The sequence below is a fragment of the Corythoichthys intestinalis genome, chromosome 11 (assembly GCF_030265065.1).
Source record: "Corythoichthys intestinalis isolate RoL2023-P3 chromosome 11, ASM3026506v1, whole genome shotgun sequence".
NCBI lineage: Eukaryota > Metazoa > Chordata > Actinopteri > Syngnathiformes > Syngnathidae > Corythoichthys > Corythoichthys intestinalis.
Window position 1 is genome coordinate 58,816,655 of NC_080405.1, and position 10,873 is coordinate 58,827,527.

A 10,873-nucleotide genomic window follows, 5' to 3' on the forward strand; every position below is an offset into this window, starting at 1 on the left:
ATCGGCCGTCAACGGTACTGAAATGTGATGATTCCTCCCGGTGGAGTTCAGCGGCGCCGCGCATGCGCGCCCGCTCCGGGAGCAAAGCGTCCTTTTCTGTTCCCTTGGCAACCGGAAGCGCCAGTCGGCACGCACACGCGGCGACAGAGCGACTGAAGAAGACGAGTCTTGGATTTAAAAAAAAAAAAAAAAAAAAAAAGTTCGTGACCTTCAAGTCCAACTCCGAAGAAGAAGAAAAGTGACGGGTGAGTAAAATGGAGCATTCGGATCAAAAAACAAAAAAAAAGTGGGGGGAAAGGGGAACATTTGAGAGCGTGGCTTTCACCTGCGTGCGTGCGAGTGAAACTTTAGATTGCGGCGCCATTTCGAGCGCTTTGTAAGTGGACGCCCGAAACGTCATGATATGCACAGCGTGTTCCGTCCGGTTTTGGACTTTGAACGTTCCGGTGGACGCGCAGCAGAGTCTGAGCCTCGGCACTGCAGGCCGGAGGCAAAGTCAATGGCTAACTGCACGCTTTGCGCAAGTGCCAAAAGGCACACATTTCATATCAAAATGATCCCATTTGACATGATTCCATTTGCCCGTACAGTATAGTGAATATTACTACTACAAAGTGAATATTGAGTTTTTAAAAAGACAGTGTATAATAAAAAGCGATGTTCTGTACACAAAATAGTGATACAATTATATTTTTAAAAAATTGTGACATTCCCTGATCTACCACCATCCCGCCATGAAGGAAAATCTTAATCATTCAAAAAGTCAATGATCATCTGTAGACCTTCCATTCCTTACACATAGGCGGAGTTTGGCTTTTGTGGGAGGGGGCAAAACCGAAACGCAGTGTCAACACTAAAATGAACTTGACGCTGTTTGGTTGTTGCTGAAGAAATCGGAGATGGACATCCCTCTTTCCTCCTCAGGTGTAGTTTTGGCTAAGCAAAGCAAAGGTGAAGGCACGATCTGTTGGAAAAATCCTTTTGAGCCATTAAATCCGTTGGAAGATTCTCATTCATTTTTGTCTTATTCATAGGCGGAGTTTGACGTGGGGGGGTTCAATATGTTGATGACTCCAAAACGCAGTGTCAGCAATAAAATTAACATACAAGAATATTTAAAAGTTGACAATAAGCGTTTTTTGTTTCCCATCATTTTTGAGGGCAATTCTAAATCAGGCTGCTCAGGCAATACTTTTTGCCAAGATCGTCATGCATTGAATTTGGTACGCCCGCCAGTGTCGTGCCAATGTAGTTACCCCAGTCAAAAACTGTATCCCCTGGGCGGAGCCATATGGAGGTAGATTTGGTCTTTATTATTCAATCCCCAAAAAAAGTTGCTTCAGTCAAAAAAAATGTGAATGCAAAAATATGTTTTTCTTTGATTATTATTATTATTATTTTTGGATTGAAGCAATGTTTTGACTGGAGTAATGTTGATATATGTTTGGGCCACAATTTGGCTTGGAATTTTTTCTCTTTATTATTCAATCCAAAAATAAGTTGCTTCAAAAATATAGATTTTCAAATAGGAAAATCACTTTTCACAAAATTTTCAATCATAAAAAAAAAGTTTTTGAAAGCACAAAATATTTGAAATTGAAAAATTTGCATTTGAACACTTAATTTTTCGTTTGAAGCAATCCTTTTTGTATTTGGGCCATGTTATGATTAGGACATTTGTGTCTGAATCATTCAATCCCCAAAAAGTGGCTTTAATTTAAAAAAAAATTTCAATCAAAGAAAATAATCATTTTTTAAAAAAAAAATTTTTTTTCCTCTAATGTAAATATTTTGTTTAAATTATATCCAAAGCAAATGACTGTCTAAGGTGCTCGAAAGATTGTTTTGACCCATTGTAAAAATGCTTTTATGTTCATTTCATTCATTTTTGTTGCAGTTTTATTGCTTTACAACTTGTATACACAGGAAAGGCAATGACACTTTTCGGCCATGCCCCCCCTTTAAAATCCACTTAAGGTCTTTGCTTTACAACCTATATAAACGGGCTATTTGAACGGGATAGGTCTTTATTTTAAAGGGGGAGTTCAGAATTTTTGACATTAGAATGACAATTTTAGATGATGCCTTACAGCAAAAATTTCTGAACTTCCCTTTTAAATTCATTTATTGGAAAGTCTGGTACATGCAGTGATATTTTTCTACCACCGGGGGGCATCTATGGCCGTCAATAATTCATTCATTCATTCATTTTCCATGCCGCTTATTCCTCACGAGGGTCGCGGAGGTGCTGGAGCCTATCCCAGCTAACTTCGGGCAGTAGGCAGGGGACACCCTGAATTGGTTGCCAGTATAATAGTTATAAATTTGACTTTGAAGCGCCTTCCAAAATACTATTTTGGAAGGCGCTTCAAACTATGACTATTAATTTAATAGTCACGGACACTACAAGAGATACAAATGAACGAGAAACTGGAATTGGGCGGCTCTGGTAATGTCATTAATACGGGAGCGGATTGCAACGGCAGTTCATTTCAATTTCAAGGATGCATGTTGGCCCACTGACCAATGGGGAAAAGCATACTAGTCCTTACATGTCATCATTGGAAATTTCTCACTAAAAGCATGCACCACGATTGCAGTTCTGCTCTATCCAACGTTGCTCTTCCAGCGGCTAAAATGGAGTTAGCTGTCGTCGATCTTTTCTTTCTCACTCCCAACAGGTCGGCGTGAGCGATGGAGAATCTTTGTCAGAGTCTGGCCCCCCTGTCCCCTTGTCCTTTCTCCCCGTCTTGCCACCCGGGCTCCCTATCGCCCATCTCCTTCCCCCCGTCCCCGTCCCTGTCCCGGTCGGCGCACGGCGAGTCGTCCCTTTCCCCGCCGTCGCAGCGATACTCGGAGGCCGCGCGAGACCAGGACGACCTGACTTGCCTGAGCTGGCTGCACCAACGGGGCGACCTCCTGCCTCTGCGGCCGCTCCCCAAAGCGCCGCCGCCCCCCGGGGGCGGGACGGAGGTCGACCCCGGCTCGGCCAAGCCGCCGTACTCCTTCAGCAGCCTGATCTTCATGGCCATCGAGGACTCGTCAGACAAGAGGCTGCCGGTGAAGGACATCTACGGCTGGATCGTGGACAAGTTCCCCTACTACCGGACGGCGGGCGCCGGGTGGAGGAACTCGGTCAGGCACAACCTGTCCTTGAGCAAGAGCTTCTGCCGCATGGAGAGGGACAAAAGTCAGGTACGACCAAGAAATAATATTTCAGGATCATTTTAATGATGATCATTTGAATTTCATTTGAGGTGCGGGGAAACGGTGCTTATCTAAGGGAAATTGCATTCAATTTGATTCTACTTTATAAAAGTCAAATCATTCAATGAAAGTGTGCTGCTCCTTTTTCCGCCTACCATTCGGCCACGTGGGGGGTGGGGGGGGGCAGTGTCACTGCCGAGATTTGTCATCAATCCACTTTCAGCGCTGGTCTTGATTAACTGTCCCTTTCAGTCAAATACTGGTAAAAGGCTTCAAATACAGTGGAACGTTATCGAGGGCTGACATTAACCGGAGTGTAGTTCTTTTTTTAAAAATTCATTTTAATTCTATGACCATGTTATTAATATATAAATGTATTCAATAAAAAATGGAGAAAAAAAGTACAATAAAGATCAACTGTAAAAATAATATCAATATAAACGTGTGGCCTACATGTGGATGCCAGGTCTTTATTTTTAAATGATCCAAAATCGTCACTTATCTAGGACTTGCTTGTGTTGCAGTCGGTGGGGAAAGGGTCCTTGTGGTGCGTCAGTCCAGAACATCGAGCGTCCCTTTTGGAAGTTCTCCGCAAAACGCACGCTTATCACAGCGCCAACAGCAGCCTGATTAACAAGCCCGCCCTGTAAGTCCCTGCCTGCCCGCCTGCCCGCCAGCTATTCGGACCTAGGGTTTGATTTTGCTTCTAGGTTGGAGGACGTGGACTACAGTGGCTCGGTGGTGTGCGACTCCATGGAAATGGCGGGTGAGTTGCCGCCATTTTGGGGGAAAAAAGGACACCTTGTTTTAGGGCGGTTAGCTCCAAAACCAGCACTGTCTGGAAATTGGCAACCCATCCATTGACAAATAGCCTAAAAATCACTGCCATTTTGACCCGTGGGGGGGGCACTGTATCGCACTTGTTTTGTTCTTCTTGGTGAGGACACTAAATGATGGCTGCTACTCCGTTATTCGCAGGCAGCTCAGAATCAATATAGGTGTCAATCCCCAGAGCTCGATGAATCATTCTTTGTCATGAACTCGTTGTTTGCCGTCGAATGCAACTGACGTCCGATCTGTTTAGAGCGGGAGCGCCGGCAGCGGACGAGTTCCTTCGTCACGGACTGACGGTTGCCCGTATGTTTCCAGTTAGCCAATTAAGGCCACGCGCGCTCCCACGACAGAGGAGACGTTTAGGGCAGTCGTCGTTCCATTTGAACTTGTCGTTAACAAAAACAAAAAAAAAAACAGTCGACCGACTTACTTGTAGTTTAGCCCGGGTGAATAATTGACTCCCATCGCAATGCAGTCCCTAAAATACTAGAATGGGGCCTTGCTGGTCATGACCGCCCACCCACCGCTGGCAACGAGTAAACGGAGGCCTTTCTGAATTTGAGCCTATAGGATATTTTATTAGCGGCGTAACTGTCACTTTTATTGCCGCCGCCTTTTCAGTCTCTCGGCGTGCGACATTGTTTCAGTGTTTGCTTTCCGTCGCCACGGCGACAACCTTCTATTTCCTCGGTAACGGGGTAATAGCCCCTTTAATGCGCCCCGACGACCATATGTGGCTACTGAGAGCGAGCCCGTACGCGAGTTCCGCTTTTGGGCCGGGTGAAATTGAGATGATCGGGTTCGACGCTCCTGACAGTGGCGGCCATTTGTAACCGGTTTGAAACGCACCGTGCCCCGACGCGATTTTCCCCCACCTCTCTGACTAGGCTGGGACGCGGACCCACCCCGCGCTGTGCTCAATATTGACAGTGTAGGAACACTAATCACTGCACCATAAATCTCAAGCCAACGGCACAGCCGCCAGCGTCCCTACTTTAAGGCATCAGAGGGAAGGTTTTCCACACACGCGGACCTGCGTGTACCTGTCACACTCGCCCCCCGAAAACCTTCGCTGCCGATGCGGGTCACGGCACCAATGTAACCGGTGTGCCAGCGCCGCCCCGCGTTCCGCTCCCACCTCTGACTAGCCCGGGACGCGAACCCGCGCGCAAGCAACGCTTCCACTCGGCGGGCAGGTACTTTAACCGCTGTGCCCTAAGCTCGAGCCGACAGCAGGGCACCCGGGCACGCCTACATGAAGGAATCGGCAGGGTGGTTTCCACGCTCCGCTACGGACCCGCGTGTACCCGTTTTTTGGGGGGGTGAGTGTAACGGGTACACGCAGGTCCGTAGCGTACACATTGATAAAAAATCAAAAATCGGGGTAGAGCGCACTTGTGGCCAGTACTATACGACGGACGAGAAATGTTAGTTAAAAAAAAAGTCAGACCCGACTGAGACGAGGCTGGAAGCGATCCCCTGTATGTGAATGTGAACAAAGGAAATCATGTAAATGAAACAAAAGAAGAATATAACTGAAAAGGCACAAATATAGCAAGCAATGGCCAGGTTAGCTGTTCTTTTAGTGCTCCGTGTTCGCTATGAGCTCAAACGGTCATGCGATAACGTCTGTAGAAAAATAGCTGGAACCCAACAAACTAGTTATGAAGTGTGACAAATCAAAGACCTGCAATCACAGGACATGACAGCAAATTGAATGTGCACGGTGTTTTACTACAGCTTGGCGATTGACATATAAAACGCAATTTATTGAACAAAAAATGTGCCACTCTGGAGAAAATTCATTTCGTATCTCAAGGTATCGCTTGTTAGTATTTCCACGACGTATCCAACAACGGGTGTTGGCGGTCAGTGATAAAAATCATATGCCGTAAATTGGCATGGCGCACGATAAAGTGGCACTCGCCCGGCGAGCCGCTTTCCGGGTTGGCCGAAATCGTCGCTTGAGTGACAAGCGCGTCTCGTTTGCGGGATGTGGTCATGAAGTGGGTTGGATGATTTTTTTTTTTTTTTTTAAAGCTGATACCCCCAGGGGAGGATGTTTAATTTGCCATTTAAAGGGTAAAACGTTAGCCTTTTGAAAGTGAAAACAGGCGCTGGATAGATGTTTTCATTTCTTTATTACTGTATTGAATTCACATTTGTCTACCTTAAATTTGAATGAGGGTGCTGCAAATTCCTCTCATTGTGGGAAAAATGATGCATAATTCAATTCTAACGAATGATGAAATTCAATTCATTCCTAACCCTAACCCATTTAGAAAAAGAATGCCGTTTGTTGATACGAGCATTTCCGTGATCGCACAGGAGCTTTTACAAGTTTCCCTCCCGCGCAGATTGTCTCCCTCACACGTTGACGCTCTCGCCGCCCGCCCCGACGGCGGATTTCCCGCCGACGCCGGAGCGGGAAGATCCGGAGGGCCGGCCGGACCGAGACCCGCTCGCCGACGGCGGCTACATCGAGCTGCGCTACTACCAGTCGCCCGAGTACCAGTACCTGGTTCTGCCGGACGACACCGAGCTGGACCTGGAGACGGTGGAGATCCTGCAACTGGACGCCGAAGCGCAGGAGGCTGCCGGATCGCTGCTGGACCTGGCCGGAAGCGCTCATTAAATAACTGGCCCCCCGCGTGGCTGCGTGACGTCCAATCTGTTCATTAGCTGCCTGCCTGCCCGCCCGCCACCGCAAACGGATTGGACGTCTACGAGCGATGGACTCATTTCAATTCAGAAGAGGACGAAATCATCGTCATCAATGGTGCCGAAAGATGACTATTTTGATCGTCGCCGACCAATTTGGAATCACTGCCAGTTTCGCACTTCAAAAGAGTTGGATGTCAATAGTGACAAACTCCCTCATAGCGGAAGGACGATTGGATGTCTATCATCGTCAATAGCACTCAGACCTTGGCGCACGCCCAAATTTACATGTACATCAAAAAGCATTGGGGAAATACAAGTACGTATACATGGAAAAAATTTTTTTTTATACATGCTACATTGGTTAACACATTGTTATTAATTAAATTGAAAATACTATCTTAAAAAATGGGGAAATCCCCCAAATATTTAATTAAAAAAAAAATTTTTTTTTTAGAAAACAAAAATATTTTTGGGGGGGGGGGGGAATATGAAAGATAATTATTTTTCCTATAATTTTTTTTCCATTGACAAAAATTTTTTATTTTAATATAAGGGTTCATTTTCTATTTTTATGATTTGATCTTAAAATCTTGTTTTATTTTGGTATTTTCTCATTGTTTTTTCAATTGGATTTTAATTTTTCATAAAGATTGGATGTCCTTTGTCCAATGCTTTATGTATACAGAATTTGGTAAACGTGTGGATTGTCGGCTCACGTTCCAAAGTCCGTTTGCTTGAAGCAATAGTCCTTGGAGAGACAAGACCACATCACTAGCGAGCAGTGTTGTTTTCCATAACGAAAATATTTGGTCGACGAACCATGTTTCCGTGACGGGCCGGCTCGGGAGACTTTCGCGTAATGAGAAGAATGCAGGTTTTTGTCTGACGAGATGAAAACGCGACATCGTTTCTGTCACGCGATCACAACGCGCCACATTTCCATACTGTGCGCGGAGTACGTCCGCTTGCGGTGTTGGGGTCGAGTGAGATGCGTCGCGCCCTCACTGGAATTTAGGATGTATCTGAAGCTAGGCTGCGCTCCATCTCGCTGGTTTGGAAACGCGCTCAAATTTGCTTTCAGATCTTGGCAAGAGAGAACATGCGGTGTCGCTTGAAAGGTCTGTGCTGAGCGAGCATCAGACGCTAAATGTAACTCCTAGCGTTAGCATTTGCCGCAGAAAGGTGAGCGTCCTCTTAAAACACTGGCCAGTCTAAAGTAGAGCCCCTCACCTTTTCTGCTCAGTAAGGGTAGAGGATGTTAAACACTCGGACAACTTCCCCCCACCCCCTCCATATAGTTTGTGGCTTCTAGGTAGGTTTTCTTCAAAATAATGTACTGCTTTTCCGGCCGAGTATTGTCATCACAAAGTCGGCGTTGTCCTTATCGATGCTACAATATGTGCTCATCTCATTGGAAATTGTTGGATTTATTTTTGGGCAAAAACCCTTGTGAATTTTACAGACGAAAACTTTTGGAGTAACTGTCGCCTAAAAGTACTGTCGATGAAATTTGAATGAGATTTTGAAAAAACAAAGTATTTTCGTGCAAGGACTAAGAGGAAAAAGTCAAAGGGCTGCTAAAAACAACACTGCTAGTGAGACATGCGGGCTAACATTTGACCTCACGTACAATACGTTGAATTTGCATTTTGCGTTGATACGTGACTGAAAATAGGCCAGAAAAATGGCATTGGTGAAAATGATTCTTTGGCCTGCAGGAGGATCCTTTTTCTTAAATGAACACCTTCATTAAACAGATCATTGTGACTACTGACGCGATCGCCTTCCTTTATTAGTGGGTCATTATCACCTTGATGTCTAACAAATCTACACCAAGCAAATTGTCAAAACAGTATTTGTGCAACCAAAAATACAAATCCAGAAAATTCAAAAAAAAAAGACGTGCTTTTTGATGCGTTCAATGTAAATCCAGCCATTTGGGACAAATCGAGCAAAGGCATTGGGCGAAAAGTTTACTATATTAATGCGCATCATTTTTTATTTGATATAAAAAAGTGATTTATTGATCTTTAGTTTTTAATGAATGCATTTTTCATTTTTTTTTTGGTTTACATTTTGAGCCCCCCCCCCCCAAGAAACATGATTACATGTCGAATCCAGTGGACTCCATGTGCCTGAACCCTCAAACATTGTGAATTTGCTGCAAAAATGGATTTTTATTGTAAATCTAGAAACTCTTGTTTCTATAATGCTTTGATGAAGATTTCCACCGTTTGGGGGAAATATCAATACTAGGTTGGCCTGAAGAAGAAACGAAATGAAACTTGTGGTTGTGACTCGTACACCTAAGCGTCAATGTTGCCGCTCGTCATCATCGCTGGATTTCCAGGGCTATGGTGTAAACTGCCTTATTCTCTCAAACCTAAAAAATAAGACTGTATATCTCTTTTTTTTACGACTGTGGCTCTTTGGGTATAGAATTATTGACAGGACATGCCAGTTGCAGTCGACACAGGTTGTCGGGTATCTTGGATCGAGAAGATCTCAACCTGCAGTTACACCCACTGACCTGTCACCGCAGAGAGCACTCTTGAGGATGAGATGCAGTTAAACCATTAGAGCAGGGGTGTCCAAACTTTTTGCAAAGGGGGCCAGATTTGGTGTGGTAAAAATGCGGGGGGGCCGACCTTGGCTGACGTCCTTTACGTAGAACAATACAAGCAAATTTTAGCAAGCCATTCAGTGTGGCACATTTGCTTTCTTATTTTTTTTTTAATGAAGAATTTCAACAATCTCGCACATAGCCTTTGTGGCGTTCTCTTTCGACTCTCGGGCATTTGCGAAAGACTGCTGCTGTGAAATCAAACTAGCTTCAAGTTGCTTCCATTTCTCGCTGCGTCTCTTTCCTGTAATCTTGTCGTACATGTCAGATAGGCGATATTACCAAACGAGACTAATATTGAAATCTTTAAAAACAGTGACTGTCTCTTTGCAAATGAGGCAGACACAGTTGTTGCGTATTTAGTGAAGAAATGGTCCAATTTCCACCTGTCCTTGAAGCGTCGGCCGTCACAGTCAACTTTCTTTTCTTTGTTGATTTTCACCATTTTAGAAAATGGAAGCAATGGGACACACGGGGTAATGTTGCTTAGCCCTTAAATACCTGCAACATGAAGCAATTATCAGAGAATGCCAAAACTTGAAAAATAAGGTCCTAATGAAACCTTTTTTTTTTCAAATTTGTAGTCAAAATGAATATGTGTAATAAGCGCTCTAATATCTAGAACCCATGCTAAATCATGTTTTTTCTCTCATGGAACCTGCAGATGCGTGAGTTGACTTGCATCCATCATTTTTGAATTTTATTTTCAAAAACAAATGTCAAAATTCTAAATTAGTCTCAAAATCATTCAATTTTAGGTGTATCAAATGTAATACATTTGGCAATAAAGGGTTCAAGTGCTGCTGCCTTTTAGTGGGTAAATGAGGAGCAGCGTTTCGTGTGTAAGCTGCTTCATATGCTGGTTGCAGTACTGCTGACCAATTTGTTAAGTCTGTGTGCGGGCCAGACATGATTGATCTTATGGCAGAGGCTGGGGGCCGGATGAAATTTGACCACGGGCCGCATTTGGCCCCCGGGCCGGACTTTGGACACGTCTGCATTAGAGGGCTCAAATCAATTCCAATGTATTGGCTCATCATGAATCGAAACAAGGGCGAAGGTTTGCATAGGGACGGTAGCGACTTGCTCAAATTGTCCCCAGCAACGTTTAAGCAACCTTATTTGCGTTACCTTCAGTTATATAGGTCATTTCCCATATGTTGTAAGGATAGAATTGACCCTACCATTATGAAGTGAATCATTTTCATAATGTTCAGACCTTACGTGGACCCTTTTCCACTCGCTGAATGTACCAGTCCATTTTTTCGCCCCCTCAAATGCACGTTTGATTGGCCGACAACTTGCATTTAACTTGAAGAGCTTTTCGGTGTAATTTTACGAATATAAACTTTGGAGGAGTTGGTCAAAACAACCTCTTCATTATTATCGCACGACTGCTAGGATCATTTAAGTTTTTGCACTCCGTTAATACTCCCTTCCCAAAGCCGGAGTGCGTGATGTCAATTCCTGAACGCGATAGAAGACTATCCACAGCGAGCTCCCCGCAGCGGTGATACTGGATATTTGTCAGGTTATGGGACAGCT

The 10,873-nt window shown here is 44.5% G+C and overlaps 1 protein-coding gene across 2 annotated transcripts; it reads left to right on the top strand.

Annotated features, from left to right (window-relative positions):
• The first annotated feature begins 34 nt into the window (after positions 1-34).
• Positions 35-9,106, top strand: si:ch211-145o7.3 (forkhead box protein N3). 2 transcript variants are annotated; one of them, XM_057850265.1, is made up of 5 exons: positions 35-245; positions 2,682-3,195; positions 3,732-3,853; positions 3,918-3,973; positions 6,399-9,106. In XM_057850265.1, exons 2-5 carry the CDS (start codon positions 2,695-2,697, stop codon positions 6,674-6,676), a joined length of 957 nt encoding a protein of 318 aa, XP_057706248.1. In that variant the 5' UTR covers positions 35-245; positions 2,682-2,694; the 3' UTR covers positions 6,677-9,106. The 2 variants fall into 2 exon arrangements, with proteins under 2 accessions (XP_057706248.1, XP_057706249.1); XM_057850266.1 differs by lacking the exon at positions 3,918-3,973 and having other exon boundaries at positions 35-3,195.
• The last annotated feature ends 1,767 nt before the right edge of the window (positions 9,107-10,873 follow it).